At 38.0% G+C, this 22,188-nt stretch overlaps 1 protein-coding gene across 6 annotated transcripts in view; it reads left to right on the forward strand.

Moving 5' to 3' along the window:
* ADD3 (adducin 3) overlaps positions 1 to 22,188 on the forward strand; it is a 124,187-nt gene that overhangs the window by 77,664 nt on the left and 24,335 nt on the right. For all 6 annotated transcript variants that reach the window (XM_035028727.1, XM_035028765.1, XM_035028737.1 and 3 more), the window contains exon 2: positions 14,197 to 14,419. In XM_035028727.1, the coding sequence (XP_034884618.1) occupies positions 14,225 to 14,419 (195 nt within the window). In that variant the 5' untranslated portion in view covers positions 14,197 to 14,224. The remainder of the gene's footprint in view (positions 1 to 14,196; positions 14,420 to 22,188) is intronic.

Consider the following 22,188-nt stretch of genomic DNA (forward strand, 5'->3'; position numbering starts at 1 on the left):
TAATCTATGAAAATAAATATTTTGCCAAAGAGTTCACATTAGAGGTAGGGACTTAGATGGTGTTCACTTAGGTGACTCACTTAGATTTGGGGACTGGGGTAGGGGAGGAGTTGGAAACATTTACCAAAGGATCTTAATAGGTGTAAATTCGAAATGACTCAAAATTTAAAAACATCACTGGGGGTTAGAGAGAGGAATGGGATGGTGGAAGGTAGAGACACAATATAGCACAGTGGTTAAGAACAGAGGTTCTGAGCCAGTCTCCTTGAATTTATATCTCAGCTAACACCTACTCCTGTGTGACCATGGATAAACAACTTCTCTGTGCTATTTCTTTTTAAAATGAGTATGGTAATAGCACCTACCTTTCTAGAGTTATTATGGGGATTAAAAGAGTTAAAACCTGCTATATTCTTAAGACCATGTAAGACAACATTAGATGGTCAGGAAATGTTGACTATTGGCCATTATCCCTCTCTTCACATAAAAACATTTTCATCAAAAAATGTGTTTTTAAAAATTCTAGTGTAAATTCTTTAATGAAGACACACACAAGCTAAATTACTAAGAAGAATGGTGTAGGGAATGGAGTTGCAGTGACTGAAACATGCCTGACAAGGATTTGGAATCTAGGTAGATCCTTTGAGGCCTTGGCAGAACCCTAGCAACAGGCAATAGGGAAGAACCCAGGTGTGTGGACTCTCAGTAAGAGGGAGGTTCAACAGTAAGTGTCCAACCCTGACACATGGGCAGAGCATGGGGACAGGGTATTTTGGGAGAAGGCTAGATGGGGAACTCTGCATGGCATCAGAAATCCCCTGTAAGCCGAGGTACGAGCTGTCAGGTGACCTCAGGGAACTATAGAAACTGATGGAAGGGTCCAAGACTCAGACCTGACGTATCAGGTTCAGGTATAGAGTTTCTATTTTGAAAGTATTTGGAGTTACCTGACAGAGAAACAAGAAAGGGATTTCGGCTGCTTTATAGTGAGTGGAGGGGCTGAGAGACCAACAGAGTTTGATCTTTAAGGATTAGATACAATTACTGCTCAAGTGAAAGTCAGACAACAGAGTAGAAGCAGCAGCAAGACTAACTTGATGTTGAGCTGCTTAACTAGTTTCTTACAGTTTTTCATAATCCTAGGGATCCAGGGCCCGTGGCGTGACGTTGAAACTGCAGGTTAGGGTTCAGTGGTCCCTAGTGTGGGTAGATGAGCAGAAATTCTGCATGTATGTATGCATGGCAAGAACCTGCTAACCTGAGCAAGTGGCTTTTTAAATCCATCCTTAGTTAAATGAAAAAATATTCCATCAGAGTAATATTTTATAGTTTGATAATTGCTTTAACACTTTCAGCTATGATAGAAGTAGTAGAGCCCACTGCATCTTTTATTTGTGGGTAGCATTCATTGTGAGTTCATGGAGTTTTACAAAGAAATTTCTGTTAAGCTTCTGATGTGACAAGAACATTTGTATTTTCTTGGCTTCAGATTTTCTTGGAAACATTGTTTCTCAGTCTAAAATTGTAGTTTGCAAAAGTCATGCCACTGTGGAATGTATTTACCTTGCATTGCCCTTACTTATTATCAATGATGTCTGTTATTTCTAAAGAGCCAACTTTGGGGCGCCTGGGTGGCTCAGTCGTTAAGCGTCTGCCTTCGGCTCAGGTCATGATCCCAGGGTCTTGGGATCGAGTCCCGCATCGGGCTCCCTGCTCAGCAGGAAGCCTGCTTCTCGCTCTCCCACTCCCCCTGCTGTGTTCCTGCTCTTGCTATCTCTCTCTCTGTCAAATAAATAAATAAAAAATCTTTAAAAAAATAAAAAAATAAAGAGCCAACTTTGATTCTGCAAAGGTGTGCTATGTGTCCACATTGTTATCTACATTGTTATGATGGCAAAATGGCTTGTGAAAAATCAGTATTATCAGGATGGAAATTCCATTGGAACAGCGTATGTATTTGTTTCCTAGGACTACCATAAAAAAGTGCCACAAAACAAGTGGCTGGAAACAGCAGAAATTTATTCTCTTACTCTTGAGGCCAGAAGTCCAAAAGCAGGGTGTCAGCATGGTTGATTTCTTCTGGGGCTCTGAGGGGAAACCTGCTTTATGCCTCTCCTAGCTTTTGGTGCCAGGAGCCCTTGGCATTCCCTGGCTTGCAGCAGCATCACTTTTATCACTGCTTCCATCATCACATAGCTTTTTCCCCCTGTGTTTCTTCTGTGTCTGTGTCCACATCTCTCTCGCTTTTTTAAAGACACTAGTCATTGGGTTTAGGGCCTGCCCTAATCCAATCTGACTTCATCTTAACTTGATTACAAATTAAGGCCCTATTTTCAAATAAGGTCACATTCTGAAGTCATGACATGAATTTGGGGAGATACTCTTCAACCCAGTACAGTACGTAAAATTGAACTCTAGATCTAAAGGATGATTCATTTGAAAAAGGTTTCACAAAAAGTTTTTGTACAAAAGCAGATTTCTGAGGTTGATGAACATCTCTTTTCATGGACTGCCACTTATTACAATGATCACATTTCTAAAATGGCAGGGTCTGACCAAGTATTTTTCAAAGTGATTTTCAAGTATTGTTACCTATGCTTAATAAATTTCATTTTCGTGGCTCACTGTTAGACTTCCCATAGAAAGAAAACAGATGGGGTTGTGATGATCTTGAAATCCTCCTTACTAGCCAAAATCTGAAGGTGGGAACTCCTTCAAATCAGACTTCCTTGCAGTGACAATGTATTGAGTTACCTACAGCTTTTGGATTGGCTTTTGCAGCTGTATTTTACATCTATCTTATAACCATAAAAGCCAAAATTCCTTAGCTGGAATACCTGAAATAGTAGATCAGAATGAACTCTTGGGACTTAGTGATACCCTAGGTTCTTTAACTATTTATATATTTGTTTCCTTCCATTTTTACAATAAAGAGCTCTGCCTTGGGGCGCCTGGGTGGCTCAGTTGGTTAAGCAACTGCCTTCGGCTCAGGTCATGATCCTGGAGTCCCAGGATCGAGTCCCGCATCGGGCTCCCTGCTCAGCAGGGAGTCTGCTTCTCCCTCTCCCGCTCCCCCTCTTGTGCTCTGTCTCTAAAATAAATAAATTAAAAAAAAAAAAACTCTGCCTTATGTGTGTGTGTACGTGTGCGCATGCGTGCCCTTCCAGGCCCCCTCCTGTTTCTCATTGGTCACAGTGACCCCCATTAGGAATGAACCATTAGAAGTATCATCCACAGTAACAAATCCGTTTTCTAGACTAGACTTTTGGGTGATTGTTTAATTTTGCAAACTCAACTCATTTTTTTTTTTTTTTTAAGATTTTATTTATTGATTTGAGACAGAGAGAAGGAGAGAGACAGAGAGCACATGAGAGGGGGAAAGGTCAGAGGGAGAAGCAGGCTCCCTGCCGAGCAGGGAGCCCGATGCGGGACTCGATCCCGGGACTCCAGGATCATGACCTGAGCCGAAGGCAGTCGCTTAACCAACTGAGCCACCCAGGCGCCCCTCAACTCATTTTTAATAATGAGCTTTGTAGTGTTGTTTGCATTTCTTCAGAGTGAGGAACTAGAATTTCTTGACTTCAGAATCCTTGAGAAATAAGTAGACATAAGATTGGAATTTGGGGGAGTTAAGTTTTCCATATTACTTATATTCTCATATTCATTTTGGAAAGTTTCCTGAGGTTTCTAGATACATGTACCATATTAGGTAAGAGTGAATTTGACCTCAAACATTGTTCTCAATAAAATGTCAAAAGCAAGGGCTTTAAATTTTTCAAGCTCAGTGCTGCACATATTAAATAGACTTTAGTGTTTCTTAGAAACAAAAACCTTTTGCCCAGAAGGACTACCATATAGTCAAGAGCCAAAGATTTAAGGTTATCTCCAGAAATTGAGAGCAATAAATCTTTTTTTAAAAATCACAATCTCCACTGATTCCACTTTTTAAAACCTCTCATTTATCATGAACTGTCAAGTTCTGGAGAGTTTCCTGGATCTCAGTTTTAAAAATTTCACTGATACCAGGGGACTCAATAACAGAAACTAAATGTCTGAGAGGCACATTCAAGTAATCAATCCACTAGTCTCTGTCAAACTTTCTCTTAGGAGAAGAAAAAAATCCTCCTTTTGTTTTTTCCCAATCATTTCCAAAAGCTCCATGTTGAAGACAAACGAATACTGAGGGAATATATACAGAACATACATTAAATTTTGTTGCAGAAAAGAGGGTAAAGGCACCAAGGCCATCTGTTTTTGGATTCTGCAAGATACTTGGGGGATTGTCTTTCTGTGGTTGATTGTTTTACTGACCATTTTATAAGGCTATATGTTTGTTTATTTAAAAATCAGTTTCATATTTGTTTTTCCAGATGATTCATGTTGGGAACAATTTGAGCTAAATCTAGATAATGATTGAGTTTGGACTTCAAGAAAATACACTTTATTTTCTTGAACTTTTTATACATATTTTCAAGTTTGTAACTCTGCCTCTTGCATGGCCATTATATTTTGTAAATTTGATCTATTTATAATGAAAGGTTTCTTTTCAAGTTACCAGTAAATGTTATTTATTTATACTCCTGCCAATGCCTAAGCAAGTAACTGTCCTTCTTCTCCCCAATCCGTCCTCTTCAAATACAGGAATCCAGCACACTGTTCCTTGCAACAGGTAATGTTGATCAATGAAATATTCTTCATCAAGTATTGGTACCTTAATGAGAAAAACGTTTGATTATTCCTATGCTTTCATCCTGCTATCCAGCAGTTGAATGAATACTTTTAGTCTTTGGCTCACCCTGCTGGATTTTGACCTAGCAAACACCTGTTCAAAATTTTTGTACTTACTGCTCTGCCCTTAGATGTCATCATAATATACATTATTTAAAATATAACTACTATATTCCAGTTGTACAAGCACAGGATGTATTTTTCATGTTTGCTAAAATAATTTATCTTAATTAGCCGTGTATTATTTTTCTTTTTTTTTAAGATTTTGTTTATTTGACAGAGCACAAGCAGGGGGAGCAGCAAAGGGAGAGGGAGAAGCAGGCTCCCTACTGAGTAAAGAGCCCGATGTGGGGCTGGATCCAGGAGACCTGAGCCAAAGGCAGACACTTAACCCACTGAGCCACCCAGGCACCCCTATTTTTTTTTATAAAACAAAGTTTGAAACCAAAACATTCTCATAAGTATGCCCTCCGAATGACTATTTTCTTTTATCTGTTTTTGTTTTTGTTTTTTAATGACTACTGAGCCAGCTATCAAATTCCATTAAGCACAGGACATTTAGCGGCATGATAAGGTGGTGTTACCATTACCAGTTTATTTGTTTTTTTCTTTGACTTTAAGTTTTGATTTTTAAGGTTAAGGCTCAGAATAATAGTATCTTTTACTAATCAACTGTAGATTCATTGTTTCCTGACTTTTATATAGAAGTCTAGAATTTATAGTTTTAAAGATATACTCAACAGAAGTCATTTGAAAAGATTCTGGCACTAGGCCAGAGAGAGTTAAGTTTCTACATTTATACCAATTTGATAGCCATACGAGACTTATTTATTTTTTTATTTTATTTATTTATTTTTTAAAGATTTTATTTATTTATTTGAAAGAGAGAGACACAGCGAGAGAGGGAACACAAGCAGGGGGAGTGGGAGAGAGAGAAGCAGGCTCTCCGCTGAGCAGGGAGCCCGATGTGGGGCTCGATCCCAGGACCCCGGGATCATGACCTGAGCCGAAGGCAGACGCTTAACCGACTGAGCCACCCAGGCGCCCCATACAAGACTTTTTAATCTCACTACTTTCAGAACACTTGCCATTTCTATTTTGGTGGTAAATATTGTGATCCTGTAATGTATTTCCAGGCACCACAATAAAGAAAGGTTGTAATTAAGGTTGTGATAGCTGTATATACTTCTAGAAAATGGCAGTCTTTGAGCCATTCCATCTTGTGGTCAACTCTCATACCTATTGAGATCTGTAACCATGAATAATTCCACATTTGGTGAAGAACATTTGGTAATCTGAGGCAAATTTTTTTTTTTTTTACTTTTGATTTGATTTGATTATGTTATGTTAATCACCATACATTACATCATTAGTTTTTGATGTAGTGTTCCATGATTCATTGTTTGAGTATAACACCCAGTGCTCCATTCGGTACGTGCCCTCTTTAATACCCATCACGAGGCTAACCTATCCCCCCACCCCCCTCCCCTCTAGAACCCTCAGTTTGTTTCTCAGAGTCCATAGTCTCTCATGGTTTGTCTCCCTCTCCGATTTCCCCCCATTCATTTTTCCCTTCCTGCTATCTTCTTTTTTTTTTTTTTTTTTTTTAAACATATAATGTAGGGGCACCTGGGTGGCTCAGTCGTTGGGTGTCTGCCTTCGGCTCAGTTCATGATCCCAGGGTCCTGGGATCGAGCCTCGCATCAGGCTCCCTGCTCAACAGGAAGCCTGCTTCTCCCTCTCCCCCTGCTTGTGTTCCCTCTCTCGCTCTGTCTCTCTCTGTTGAATAAATAAGTAAAATCTTTAAAAAAAAAAAATTTTAAACATATAGTATATTGTTTCAGAGGTACAGGTCTGTGATTCAACAGTCTTACACAATTCACAGCGCTCACCATAGCACATACCCTTCCCAGCGTCTATCATCCAGCCACCTCATCCCTCCCACCCCCCACCACTCCAGCAACCCTCAGTTTGTTTCCTGAGATTAAGAATTCCTCATATCAGTGAGATCATATGATACATGTCTTTCTCTGATTGACTTATTTCGCTCAGCATAACACCCTCCAGTTCCATCCACGTTGTTGCAAATGGCAAGATTTCATTCCTTTTGATGGCTGCATAATATTCCATTGTGTATATATACCACATCTTCTTTATCCATTCATCTGTCGATGGACATCTTGGCTCTTTCCATAGTTTTGCTATTGTGGACATTGCTGTTATAAACATTGGGGTGCACATACCCCTTCGGATCCCTACATTTGTATCTTTGGGGTAAATACATATATTTAGTATAGCGTGCAGCAATTGCACTACTGTAGAATAGTAGTGCAATTGCTGGATCATATGGTAGCTCTATTTTCAACTTTTTGAGGAACCTCCATACTGTCTTCCAGAGTGGCTGCACCAGCTTGCATTCCCACCAACAGTGTAGGAGGGTTCCCCTTTCTCCACATCCCCACCAACATCTGTCGTTTCCTGACTTGTTAATTTTAGCCATTCTGACTGGTGTGAGATGGTATCTTATTGAGGTTTTGATTTGGATTTCCCTGATGCCGAGCGATGTTGAGCACTTTTTCATGTGTCTTTTGGCCATTTGGATGTCATCGTTGGAAAAATGTTCATGTCTTCTGCCCATTTTTTGATTGGATCATTTGTTCTTTGGGTGTTGAGTTTGATAAGTTCTTCATAGGTTTTGGATACTAGCCCTTTATCTGATATGTCATTTGCAAATATCTTCTCCCATTCTGTCAGTTGTCTTTTGGTTTTGTTGACTCTTTCTTTTGCTGTGCAAAAGCTTTCATCTTGTTGAAGTCCCAATAGTTCATTTTTGCCCTTGCTTCCCTTGCCTTTGGCGATGTTTCTAGGAAGAAGTTGCTGTGGCTGAGGTCAAAGAGGTTGCTGCCTGTGTTCTCCTTTAGGATTTTGATGGACTCCTGTCTGACATTTAGGTCTTTCAGCCATTTTGAGTCTATTTTTGTGTGTGGTGTAAGGAAATGGTCCAGTTTCATTCTTCTGCATGTGGCTGTCCAATTTTCCCAACACCAAAGAGACTGTCTTTTTTCCATTGGACATTCTTTCCTTCTTTGTCAAAGATTAGTTGACCCTAGAGTTGAGGGTCCATTTCTGGGCTCTCTATTCTGTTCCATTGATCTATGTGTCTGTTTTTGTGCCAGTACCATGCTGTCTTGATGATGACAGCTTTGTAATAGAGCTTGAAGTCCGGAATTGTGATGCCACCAACTTTGCTTTTCTTGTTCAACATTCCTCTGGCTATTCGGGGTCTTTTCTGGTTCCATACAAATTTTAGGATTATTTGTTCCATCTTTGAAAAAAGTAGATGGTATTTTGATAGGGATTGCATTAAATGTGTAGATTGCTCTAGGTAGCATTGACATCTTCACAATATTTGTTCTTCCAATCCATGAGCATGGAAGGTTTTTCCATTTCTTTGTGTCTTCCTGAGGCAAATTATTAAACCTCAGTTTTCTTATCTGTGAAGCAGAGATACTACCAACATAATCTTTTTCTGAAGATTAATTTGTTTCATTATAAACAGAGACCCTCAACTCTTTCGAAATGATGCTAAATTAACTCTGGGGTAAGAGTGTAAATTTGAACAAAATTTATTGTTACCCAGGGCACAGTCAGTGTCATTTTGATAACCTCTGATTAAGACATTGTAGCCATTTGGGTTAACAGAACTTCCAAAGTACTGATCATTGCCCGTTTGGTGGTTTCTTCAGATGGATTTGATCCGATTTAAGGGCCTTTACTCTGCATTTCATTCCTTTTTGGTTGGAACTCAAAAGTGTGTTGAATGTTCCATGATATTTTATGGTACCATTCATCTTTTCCTGCCTCATGAAGCTTCTTGATCAGCCCAGCTCCCAATACTCCTTGTCTTTATGCATCTTTATGTCTGGCTTCCTAAGTACTGATGGAAAAGACCAAGTATATAGGGTGGCAAATTATGAGGAAGCAGTATTGTGTCATGGAAAGAGCCCTGTACTAGGAGAACCTAGATCACCCCGATGATGCTTGGTATATGGTCTTGGGCTCGTCTCTTTATGAAGACTTCTTCCATTAGTTATCTAATCTGGAAGATAAGAGATTTGGACCAGATAGTCTCTTAATTTTTGCTTCAAAGAATTAAATGAAAGACACTTCCTTGACTTAGTGGTACTATGTTAGTGAATACTTCTTAATCTTTAGAAGTCTAGTTACTTAAATAAAATGTGTTCCTTTTGTATTTAAGTGAAGCAGATTGCCAATGAAAAACCTAATTTGTTTATCTACTTTTCTGTGCATGCTAGAGGGACAGTCATACAATTAAGTCTGTTTACATGAGCTAAAATTTGTAGCCCTTCTTTATAGCTTATTCCTCACAGTCAGTGATATTTATAAAATTCCTGCATAAAATGTATGTGATAGGCCTGGGGTTTTTTCATATATTTCATTGGAAGAGTAAATTTTGACCATGGGGCAATCTGTGAATGACATGATGGTACTAATGTATGTCATTATTATGATTTTATAGCAATATCTGATACTTGAACATGGTAGCTTTAGAAAAAGCACTCAACACCTCTGAGTGTAATTTCCTCTCATCTGTAAAATGTGATCCTTGAATCTAGTCTGAAATATTCCAAGAGAACTCTAAATAGAATCCATAGCCATTATAATAATAAGACCCTAGTGCTTGTGGGATAATTATGTCTTCTTCCATTGGGGCACTTAGAAAGTTTTATCTGTATTACTTGGTGCTACTCAATGCCTGTTGTTTGGGTTGTTTTCTTTTCTTTTTCTTCACTTTTCTCTATGCCTAGTTCCGTTTTCCCAAGTCTGTTGATTTCCATGTCAGTTGTATATAAAATCTTGGCTTGCAGTTGAAAGTAGTTCATGCCTTTTAGAATTTAAAACTTTTTTCTTTTCTTTTTAAAGATTTTATTTGTCAGAGAGGGAGAGCACAAGCAGCGGGAGTGGCAGGCAGAGAGAGAAGGAGGCTCCCCACTGAGCAAGGACCCCCAATCCAGGACTAGATCTCAGGACCCTGGGATCATGACCTGAGCCGAAGGCAGACGCTTAACCGACTGAACCACCCAGGCATCTCTATGCCTTTTAGAATTTAAAATGAATAAAACTTCTTTGGTCAATCGAAAGTTGTGGCTTGTTACAGTTTGTGCAGGGTCCAAATTGTTTTCTAAAACTTTAAATACCCTCAAAATTTTACAGTAAATTTCATTAAGAAAAACCCTAACTTAATAAACCAGCATTTGTTGTTGTTGCTATTGTTGTTTTAAGCAAATATGCTGCTTTGAAGTCGTGGCATATCTTTGATTTTTGTTTTAAATATGGAACAATAGGCCTGGGACTTGAAAGTACAACCATCTTTTTGCTTCTGTTCTAGAAGAAGCTGTTAAAGTCTTTCCAAACTTAATTCTTGGGGAGTTTTTTTTAATAACTTTTCATAAGATTGTTTTTTACCATTCCCAGCCTAGAACTAATACAAACCAGATTGATTTGGAAGGAATTGTGAGATAGTAAACTAATTCAATTTATCCACCACTTATGGAGTCCCCTGCCTGTGGGAACTACAAACATAAGCAAAGAGATCTGGAAAATTGAACTAGAAATAGATAAGACTCAAGAAAAAATGAAAAACAAATGGACATTGAGTAGTACAGATGGCACTAACTGCCCAAATGGAGGAAAATGTAATTATCCCCCAAATCACTAGGATCTAACTGCTATAGTCTGCCATAAACATTTTTTTAAAAATCTCAAGGAAGCATTTCCAGTTCCCTTCCATCTCTAGCATATATTCAGTCCCTCCTCCCCCATCTCATACACAAACACACCTCTTTTCCTTTCTGTTTTCCATCTGACCATAACTTAGAGTCTCTACAATAGTGTTTTTCAAACTGTGGGTCACAACCCATTAGTAGACCAAGAATCTATTTGACCAGTATTTTTTTTTTTAATGAAAAAGATTAAAATAGGAAATAGCAGAATGTACCACATAGTAAGGGAAAGTACCATGAACTTATTTCAGTTATATTATCTCATGTATGTAATTATACTTAATGTATTTCTTATTGTGGATTGCCATTTTTAAAGAGTTTGGAAGCCATCGTTATGGAGTATTTCATCTGTGCCTTGAATCTAAATTTCTTTAAACATACATGTTGGGTGGTTATTTCATAAATATTTGGATAAGATTTTTTAAACTAGAATTTTTGCTTATGCCTGTTATCTTGTTTCTAATCTCTATGGCCAGAGTGAAACCCATGGTGTTGACAGTAAGTTTTATAACTTTACTTTGTAAAAAAAATCTGTTTCCCTGCATTATTTTCAATTCAAAGAATCCTCTTAGAAGATGAATATTTTTCCCGGTAATGGAGTTCATACTGGTTTGCACTGGTTTATGTTGCTTTGAAGTACTAGAAAGCATGACTGTATATATGTAACATTAAAAATAGGATTGGTTGTTAAAACCACGAGATGTCACTTTACACCTGTCAGAATAGCTAAAATCAAACACACAAGATGTAGCAAGAGTCGGCAAGGATGTGGAGAAAAAGGAACCCTCGTGCACTGTTGGTGGGAATGCAAACTGGTGTAGCCACTGTGGAAAACAGTATGGAGGTTCCTCAAAAAAATTAAAAATAGAATTATCATATGATCCAGTAATTCCACTATTGGGTATTTACTCAAAGAAAACAAAAGCAATAATTCAGAAAGCTATATACACCCCTGTGTTTATTGCAGCATTATTTACAATAGGCAAAATACGGAAGCAGTCCAAGTGTCCCATCAATAGATGAATGGATGAAGAAGATGGATGTGTATGTGCACATATACGTGTGCACACGCACACACCCCCACACACATGGATTATTACTCAGCCCTTAAAAAATGAAATATTGTCATTTGCAGCAGCATGGATGGACCTAAAGGGTATAAGGCAAAGTGAACTAAGTCAGGAAAAGAGAAATACCATATATTTTCATTCATATGTGGAATTTAAGAAACAGACAAACAAAAAAACAAATCCTTAAATAGAGAACAAACTAGTAGTAGCCAGAGAGGAGGGGAGGGGGGTTGAATAGATAAAGGTGATTAAGAGGAGCACTGAGAAATGTATAGAATTGTTGAATCATATTGTATACCTGAAACTAATATAACACTGCATGTTAATTATACTTGAATTAAAAAAATAGGGTCAGTTAATTTTAAAGAGAAGGAGCCCTGGAACTGAATTGTTTCCATATCCTCTAGAAGCAGAAATATGTATGCTTAGTTTAGTTGTTCAGGATTAAGAAAAACTTTATTCCCTTAAAATAAAGAATCTACCACTTTATTCCCTTAACCCTCCTTGGGAAGCAGTATAGTGAAGATGCATGACTCCCTTCCAAACCATGGCAATTCTGGTACTTTTCGTTTGTTTGCTTGCTTGTTCGTTTGGAAAGGTTTTACCAGTCTCAAAAACAAAAAATCGTCAGTGCTACTGAGTAGCTGGAATTGGCGTTTGAAAAGAAGTACTAGCTTACCTCTGGGTCTGGGTTGTGATGAAGACCACTAGGACTCTAGAGAGCTACAGACTAGATTTAAATCCCTGGTCCACCACTTGCTAGCTCTTTGGCCTGGGACAAGTTACTTCTCAATGATTTTATTTCTTCATTTGTAAAGTGGAGATAACACCTACCTCATGGGATTAAGAGAAGTAAATAAACTAATGTATATAAAGTTCAGTAGCTAGCATATTCTTGCCTTCTTTGTTAAAGATTAATTGACTGTATAATTGCAGGTTTATTTCTGAGCTTTCTATTCTCTTCCATTGATCTAAGTGTCAGTTTTTGTACCATTATCAAACTGTTTTTATTACTACAGTTTTGTAGTATAACTTGAAGTCTGGAATTGTGATACCTCCAGTTTTGTTTTTCTTTTTCAACATTGCTTTGGCTATTCAGGGTCTTTTGTGGGGGTTCCATATAAATTTAAGATTGTTCTAGTTCTGTGAGAAATGCTGTTGGTGTTTTGATAGAGATTGCATTAAATCTAGGTAGTATGGGCATTTTAACAATATTTGTTCTTCCAATCTGTGAGCATGGAATGTCTTTCCATTTCTTTGTGTTGTCTTCAGTTTCTTTCATCAGTATTATAGTTTTTGGAGGTTCTTTCCCCTCTTGCATTAAGTTTATTACTAGGCATTTTATTTTTGGTGCGGTTGTAAATGGGATTGTTTTCTTAATTTTCTGCTGTTTTATTATTAGTGTATAGGAATGCAACAGATTTCTGTACATTGATTTTTGTATCCTGTGACCTTACTGAATTCATTTATCAGTTCTGGTGGTTTTTTGGTGGAGTCTTTAGGGTTTTCTTTATACGACATCGTGTCATCTAATGCACGAATTTTTAATCTTACAGTTTGCTTGGTCTCAGTTGCACCAGGGCAGCTGTAGAGATGAATTCCATCAGAGAAAACTGTTATTAGAGACAAATACAGTAATCTCACTGGTTGTTAACTGTGTTTTAAAGATGAGACCAGATATCTCTGGTTTTTATCAGAGGTTCAGATCCCTAAGAAGAAAGTGGCCTTTACCACCTTCTTCCTGAATCTGTCTAGAGAAGTGTGATTATCATGATAATTAAGTGACTCCGCTGTTCAAGTGGTTTCAATAGCTTTTTACTGTTTCTTGAATTTGAAGCACTATCTGCTGTAGTCTGGCAACCTTAGTAATTCCTCCCAGGAAGCTGAATCATTGGAAAAACTTGAAAGACAATTTTTAGACTTAAGAAACGGTTTCTCTCATGTGTTAGTAAATTACATTCTCTATAAAAGGTAGGGTCATTAAATATGGCCAAAGTTTGGCGTAACATAAAAAAGCATGAGTAAGAGAGAAAAGAGAAGCTCTAGGGACAGTACTCACTAATTGTGGAAATTTTGCCATTTTAGATGTGAGGTTTTACTTTCAGAGATTTTGATTGTTCCTCCTAAAGATTCAGTTAGTAGTTGATGACATTATTATAATTGAAGAGTTTTCATTACCTTTGAAAATATTAGTTTCCAATTTAGCACTTTGAGACTTTTACCTTAATAAAAAATTGTTCTAATATTTTTTGAGAAGCTACTTTTTTTTTTTTTTAAGATTTTTTTAAAATTTATTTATTAGAGTGAGAGAGAGCGCGTAAGAGGGGGTAGGGTTAGAGGGAGAAGCAGACTCCCCGCCGAGCAGGGAGCCCGATGCAGGACTAGATCCCGGGACTCCGGGATCATGACCTGAGCCGAAGGCAGTCGCTTAACCAACTGAGCCACCCAGGCGCCTGAGAAGCTACTTTCTAAAGAAAGTTGCCACTGGTACTTTCTGGGTAAAAAAAAAAAAAAAAAAAAAAGTTCTGCTTAACCTCCGTAAAATCTAATTTAATACTTATCATGAATGTCCTTGTTTGTGTTTATTAATGCAGATAACAAGGGGAGTTGCTGACTTGAAGCATGAGTTCAGATGCCAGCCAAGGCGTGGTCACTACTCCTCCTCCTCCCAGCATGCCTCACAAAGAGAGGTATTTTGACCGCATCAATGAAAATGACCCAGAATATATTAGGGAAAGAAACATGTCTCCTGATCTACGACAAGACTTCAATATGATGGAGCAGAGGAAACGAGTTACTCAGATCCTGCAAAGTCCTGTGAGTTGAAATAATTAGAAGGCTATAATCTTTCTTCTCTCTGGAAACCTTGATACAGTGAGGTAGGAGGTATCTTAAAGTATGCTCACATTAGAAGGGGGGTGAAGGAAGAGTGACTGCTAGTTGCCCCCAATCTTTCAGAGGTAAAATGAACACCTAATTTATATATTTAATTTGCAAAGCTTTAATAACAAACTACTATTGTCTTGGTGGTGTAAATTTTCTTTGTGTGATTTCTGAGTGTAATACTTCATTAAAGGAGGACAAAAGATCCAGCTGAGCTAGGATACCCAGTTCAGAGTGAGTATCTGTGTAGAAAAGAAAGGCATGATTGAATTGTTGCAAACCAAGAAATGAGTTCGGTACATCCCATGCACATATTTTCTTCTTTCTTTGTGTACCTTGACACTCAGAGCAGCATAGGAAGACTTAAGGTTTTTGAGGTGGTCTTTGATTTGGCAGCCTAATGTTATGTAGACCTAATGCAGGCACACATATATGCATACATACCAAACTAAATTAAAAGTGGATTATAAACTTAAGCTGAAAATTATGTCTGCACAGTAATATCGAGACTTTGTAAATCATATTTAAGTGATTTGTTAGTTTTCTTACAAACCCTTAGTGGAATTGCAAAGGTCATATATCAGTGATGGAAAATGAGAGAATAGCTTGATTTAAGATGCAAAATGAATTAATAACTTTATGCATAATGAAGAACATGGACCCCTTAAGGTAGAGTTCAGCAAACATAGACACATGATGCCTATGTTGGGATTATATTAGATTTTCAACTTCAGTACTAAAATAAGCACCAAGGCAGGGGCACCTGGGTGGCTCAGTTGTTAAGCATCTGCCTTCGGCTCAGGTCATGATCCCAGGGTCCTGGGATGGAGCCCCACGTCGGGCTTGCTGCTTAGCGGGAAGCCTGCTGCTCCCTCTCCCACTCCCCCTGCTTTTGTTCCCTCTCTCGCTGTCTCTCTCTGTCAAAATAAATAAATAAAATCTTAAAAAATAAATAAATAAAATAAGCACCAAGGCATAGAACTGCCTAAGGTGGCCCTGGTAAATCATTTTTGTTGTGCCCTTGTGAATTTAATCACAGAGGTTGAGCCCAAAGCCAAAGGGGAATTCCACTCTGAGTAATCCAGCTATACCAGTGACCTAGATAAAAGCAAGTACAAGTTATAAAAGCAGTGCAAGCTTTGAGGAATTTAAGTATAGCTTAACTTTAAACCTATCCTTTAAATAAACCCATAAAGAAATCCTTTCCCAATGGAAAGGAGATTAACCAGAGGATTCATCATGAGGGAGTAAATGTTCAGTGCCTTCTTTTATGCAAACCTAAACTTTCTGTGTTTATAAATACTTGAAAGACACATTAATTATTTGGATTAAAATAGATATATTCCCTCTTCTAAAGAAACACACCCCACTTTTAAGAACAACTTATTAGCCAAATGATTACAGTAACATATAGTATAAAGTAACTGAGAGAATGAGATGAAGTTCAGATTTTGTTAAAAGTTGTTAAATACTGAGATTTCTCTTAGAAATGTTCCAAAAAGGACCATTCAATTTTAACTATAAAGTTTAAAAGGAAAAAGTACTAAGCAGCATTTCTATGCCAGGGCTTTCGTTTTAATTTCCCCATTAAATAAAGACAGCATAACTTTGAGTAGATGTTGTAATTTTTTTATACCTATGTATTTTCGTTTGTAAATTGGCTAGAAGTATCAATTTCACTTATGCCTTAGGGAACTAAATGAAATTATGGGAAAAGCCAGACATACCGATTGTCATTTCTATATTCACATAGCAAGAGTGGTAATTTTCAGCCCAGATAGGAACAGAGAAGATTTAAAAGTATTGTGGATTGATCATTTTTTCCCTAGATCTTTGCTGGTGAATTTAAAATGTCATTTGTAAAAGTCTTAGAAAAGTGTATAAGTTTTGTCTTCTGTGTTTTGGGACAACAGTTGTCAAATTTCTTTTAATACAACAAACTTTTCACCAAAGGATATAACCCATGGTGACCTGTGTTAGTATCTGTTGCTAAATAAGATATTACCTTGAAACTTTACAACTTACAACAACAAGCATTTATTATCTCATCGTTTCTGTGGGTCAGGAATTCAGGAGCAGCTTAGCTGAGTGGTTCTGGCTCAAGGTCTTACACAAAGTTGTAGTCAAGACATCATCCAGGGCTGCTGTCATCTGAAGGCTTGACTGGCCTGGAGGTTTCCACTCTTGATATGGGTCACTCATGTGGGTATTGGCAAAAGGCCACAGTTCCTGGCCACGTGGACCTTTACCTGAGGCAGTTTGAGTGTTCTCCTCCAGAGCATGTATCTGAGAGAGAACCAGGAGGAGTCTGCGGTGCATTTCATGACATAATCTCAGACATTAAACACCATCATTTCCACCATATTTATAGTTAGAAGTGAATCACTAAGTTCAGCTCATACACAAGGAGAGCGGAATTAATACCCACCTTTTGACAGGATTTCCACTCTCTGATCACAGTTTAATTTAAAAGCACTGCAGTCTGCTGCAATTTATTTAACTTCCTTCCACATGCAAAATACACTCACTCTCTCCTAACACCCCTGCAGAAGTCTCGTCTCGTTAGACTATTTTCCTGAATCCAGAATCTTACTAAATCTGGTCCAGCTGCAGATGATGCTCCTCAGGTGTGATTCCTTAAGTACAGCTCCTTTAGTACAAGTCCTCTCAATTGTATACACCAGAGAACTAAAGAGACAAGTTATCTGCCCTCACACACAGCCAGTGGTGGGGAAAGCAAAGATAACTGTTACACACATTCCTGTTCAAAAAGGAAATTAGTGGTACAAAAGAATAACTGGTCCATAGCAATTGTGAAATCCATCTGGGAAATGTTTGGAAGTTCCCTTGATGAAGACCCAGTCCTTCTACTTTCAAGGGGGTGACTCTCTAGCTAGTGGCTCTGGGCTTTTCATTTTACCCCCTGAATCATCTTTCCTTTTCTTTGAATGGTAGCCTGTGTTTGTTTTTTTCCTCAGCCTTCTTCCTTCTTGTAGAGGTTTAAGGTTCAAAGACCTCTTTTCTTTTCTTTTTTTTTTTTTTTTTTTTTTTTAAGATTTTATTTATTTGAGAGAGAGAGAATGAGAGACAGAGAGCATGAGAGGGAAGAGGGCAGAGGGAGAAGCAGACCCCCTGCTCAGCAGGGAGCCCGATGCGGGACTCGATCCCGGGACTCCAGGATCATGACCTGAGCCGAAGGCAGTCGCTTAACCAACTGAGCCACCCAGGCGCCCTCAAAGACCTCTTTTCTTTTGGAACTACCTTTGTTCCTTTATGCCCAAGCTTGCAGTGTTTCTGCAAATATAATTCTCTTAAAACCTATGTGTCTTCTATGATATTGGGGTTCACTCTGTTAGACAAAACCCATAACTAATAAAGATCAAAATCAACTCCAAAAACTGTAGAATACTCATGGAAGAAATTGAGGAAGACACAAAGAAATGGAAAAACATTCTATGCTCATGGATTGGAAGAACAAGTATTGTTAAAATGTCTATGCTACCTAGAGCAACCTACAAATTCAGTGCAATCCCTATCAAAATACCATCAACAGAACTGGAACAAATAATCCTAAAATTTGTATGGAACCAGAAAAGACCCCGAATAGCCAAAGGAATGTTGAAAAAGAAAACCAGAGCTGGTGGCATCACAATTCCGGACTTCAGGCTCTCTTACAAAGCTGTCATCATCAAGACAGTATGGTACTGGCACAAAACAGACACATAGATCAGTGGAACAGAACAGAGAACCCAGAGATGGACCCTCAATTCTATGGTCAACTAATCTTTGACAAAGCAGGAAAGAAGATCCAATGGAAAAAAGACAGTCTCTTCAAAAATGGTGTTGAGAAAATTGGACGTCCACATGCAGAAGAGTGAAACTGGACCATTTCCTTACACCACACACAAAAATAGACTCAAAATGGATGAAAGACTTAAATGTGAGAAAGAAATCCGTCAAAATCCTTGAGGAGAACACAGGCAGCAACCTCTTTGACCTCGGCCGCAGCAACTTCTTGCTAGACATGTCTCCAAAGGCAAGGGAAGCAAGGGCAAAAATGAACTATTGGGACTTCAACAAGATGAAAGCTTTTGCACAGCAAAGGAAACAGTCAGCAAAACCAAAAAACAACCAACAGAATGGGAGAAGATATTTGCAAATGACATATCAGATAAAGGGCTAGTATCCAAAATCTATAAAGAACTTACCAAACTCAACACCCAAAGAACAAATAATCCAATCAGGAAGTTGGCAGAAGACATGAACAGACATTTCTGCAAAGAACACATCCAAATGGCCAACATGAAAAAATGCTCAACATCACTGGGCATCAGGGAAATCCAAATCAAAACCTCAATGATATACCACTTCACACCAGTCAGAATGGCTAAAATTAACAAGTCAGGAAATGACAGATGTTGGTGAGGATGCAGAGAAAGGGGAACCCTCCTACACTGTTGGTGGGAATGCAAGCTTGTACAGTCACTCTGAAAAACTGTATGGAGGGTCCTCAAAAAGTTGAAAATAAACTGCCCTATGACCCAGAAGTTGCACTGGGTATTTACCCCAAAGATACAAATGTAGTGATCCGAAGGGACACGTGCACTCCCAATGTCTATAGCAGCAATGTCCACAATAGCCAAACTATGGAAAGAGCCAGGATGTCCATCGACAGATGAATGGATAAAGAAGATGTGGTATATATATACAAAGGAGTATTACACAGCCATCAAAAAATGAAATCTTGCCATTTGCGACGATGTGGATGGAACCTAGATGGTATTTATTATGCTAAGCGAAATAAGTCAATCAGAGAAAGACAATTTATCATATGATCTCACTGATATGTGGATTTAAGTAATAAGGCAGAGGATCACAGGGGAAGAGAGGGAAAAAATGAAACAAGACAAAATCAGAGAGGGAGACAAACCATAAGAGACTTTTAATCTTAAGAAACAAACTGAGGGTTGCTGGGAGGTGGGGTGGGGGGAAGGGGTAGCTGGGTGATGGACATTGGGGAGGGTATGTGTTATAATGAGCACTGGGTATTATGTAAGACTGATGAATCACAGACCTGTACCCCTGAAACAAAAACTACATTATATATTTAAAAAAATCAAAATCAAAGATATTACTAATTCTTATTTGTAAGAAACAGGTTTGTAAGCCTTCTATTTAAAATGTTGAGTTTAGGGGCACCTGGGTGGCTCAGTCGTTAGGCGTCTGCCTTCGGCTCAGGTCATGATCCTGGGGTCCTGGGATCGAGCCCCGCATCAGGCTCCCTGCTCTGCAGGAAGCCTGCTTCTCCCTCTCCCACTCCCCCTGCTTGTGTTCCTGCCCTTGCTGTCTCTCTCTCTCTCTGTCAAATAAATAAATAAATAAATTTTAAAAATAAATAAATAAATAATAAAATGTTGAGTTTATTTGAGAAGAAAGGGAAATAGAGAAACTAATAAAAGCAAAGTATAATACTTTTTTATTAAGCCCCCTATTAACACCTATTATGGGCAGCTGTTATGTATCAAATCCTATTTAATCCTCAAAACAACTCAGTCAAAAAAATATATCTCTAGTTTACAGTTGAATAAACTGAAACTTTAGAGGTCTTAGAAAACTTGCTGAAGTTTTTACAAGTTTGGGCTCTGAATGTAAACTCCAAAACTCACGCTCTTAACCAGTAGGCTGTACCACTTAAAGCATTCAATAACAATGAAAAAACTCCACCCATATATTATTATTATTGCTTTATTCATCATCAAATTCTGTTGCTAAGGTTAATTCAACCCAACACAAGAAGAGTTTTCAATCATAAGACATTTTGGTGTCTGTAAATTTGGATGACAAACACAGTACCTTATTGCCTTCAGCTAAGAAAATAAGAGAAAAGAATGTCTCATCCTGACTCCCAAGTATTACTTATTTCTAGGAATTTCACAAAGTCTTTTGTCAAAACCTAAACCAGGTTTAGCTAGAGATGTTGTTAATGCACTAAGGAGAATCTACAAGTTTTCTTTGACCAGTAATATATATGTCTATGGAGACCCTAGATTATCATTAACCCCGTTATCTCAGAATGAAGTGTCCAGGGCAAACTGTTGAAACTAAATGATGCTTCACCAGCATTAAAGAAGCATGTTAAGTTGAAAAACTAACAGGACATTGTGCATAGTAGATATTTAGTTAAAATTCCACATACATACATGGATGGATGGCTATATGAATAGCTGGGTGGACTTTGAGTCATTAAACACCCGAATGTTGCCCACCAAGCTCCTGCTGAACTTGACAACCTAATATGGAAAACATTTGGTGGGTTTCAGAAAAAGGATCAATGTTCTTAAACCTTACCACTGTGGGAAGCAGTTTAGACTGATTGATGGAAGTGTGCAGTGTTTCTCTGAAAGTTAGAACGACAGGAGTATATAGGTGGCACCTGTGTGGCTCAGTCGTTAGGCGTCTGCCTTTAGCTCAGGCACATGACACACTAACATTTCTTAATAGGGCAATGTGTAATGCTACAAGTTTACTTCGAAGATAGGAGAAACTTCAGAGCCATGTACATTTTAGAATATCACTGTAAGGCCTAAAATGTTAACAGGGCACCAGAGGGCGCCTGTGTGGCTTAGTCGGTTAAGCGTCTGAACTCTCAATTTCAGCTCAGGTCAGTGTTGTGAGATTGAGCCCCATATCAGGCTCCGTGCTGGGTGTTGGAGCTGCTTAAGATTCTCTCTTTCCCTCTCCCTCTGTCCCTCCTCCCCTCACTCTCTAATAAAAAAAAGTTAACAGGGCACCTTAATTAGATTAGTTGATCAGAAGCACCATGATTTATCTGGTTGCTTTGGGAGTTTAAGATACAGGACTTCTTTATTAATTTTGTTTGCGTTTTTATTATACGCCAGCATCACGAAAAGATATTATTCTAACCTTTAGCTTCATATTAAGACTTAGGCTGAGGACAAAGACCATCCAAAAGAAAATTTGGTTTATTTGTTTTTTCTCCTTTCAACAGGACCAGTGGTAATCTATTTCCAAATGAATACATTTCTTAATGGAGAAATTCTAAGTAAGTTTGTTATGCTCCTAATCCCACTTTGGGAGAGATCTAATAACATAATTGCAGGGTGCCTTGGGAGCAGCATGCTAGTTCTTTTTGCTCCAGTTTTTCGCTCTAGTAATTATTATGAGGTAGAACATCCAGATGTGAATATTTAAAATCTATCTGTGATATTTACCAGCATTCTGTTGTTTGATGTCCATAAGTTAAACATTATTTATAAATCAGCCTATGTGATTTTCTTTTTTATTTTATTTTATTTTTTTTTTTAGCCTTAACTGAAATAATTGCATCAGGTCAGTTTCTTTTATCAAATTGATCCTCTTTTCTGTAATTTAAAATACCTTTCATCCAATACCACTTTCTCATAAAAGCTCTGATCCTAGGTACAGAAGCTAAGATCTGATACTTCAAGATAATTCTACCTTTGGTTTATAGGATACATAAGTATGTTTGAAATTAAAGTATACTCTTACCTACATGAATGTCAGGTCTCCAAATCTGTCATGTTTTTATAATCATGTTTATTTTTATTCAGACCTTATGAATTCAGAGTTTATAGGATCACTCCCTCAGTATTGACAGATGATGTATAAAATAAAAGGGTATAAGATTCAGATAAGGCTTTTAAGGTACCCTCTTTTAACTT

This window comes from Mirounga leonina, unplaced genomic scaffold, assembly GCF_011800145.1.
Source record: "Mirounga leonina isolate KUSES-001 unplaced genomic scaffold, KU_Mleo_1.0 Mir_114, whole genome shotgun sequence".
Taxonomy (NCBI): Eukaryota; Metazoa; Chordata; class Mammalia; order Carnivora; family Phocidae; genus Mirounga; species Mirounga leonina.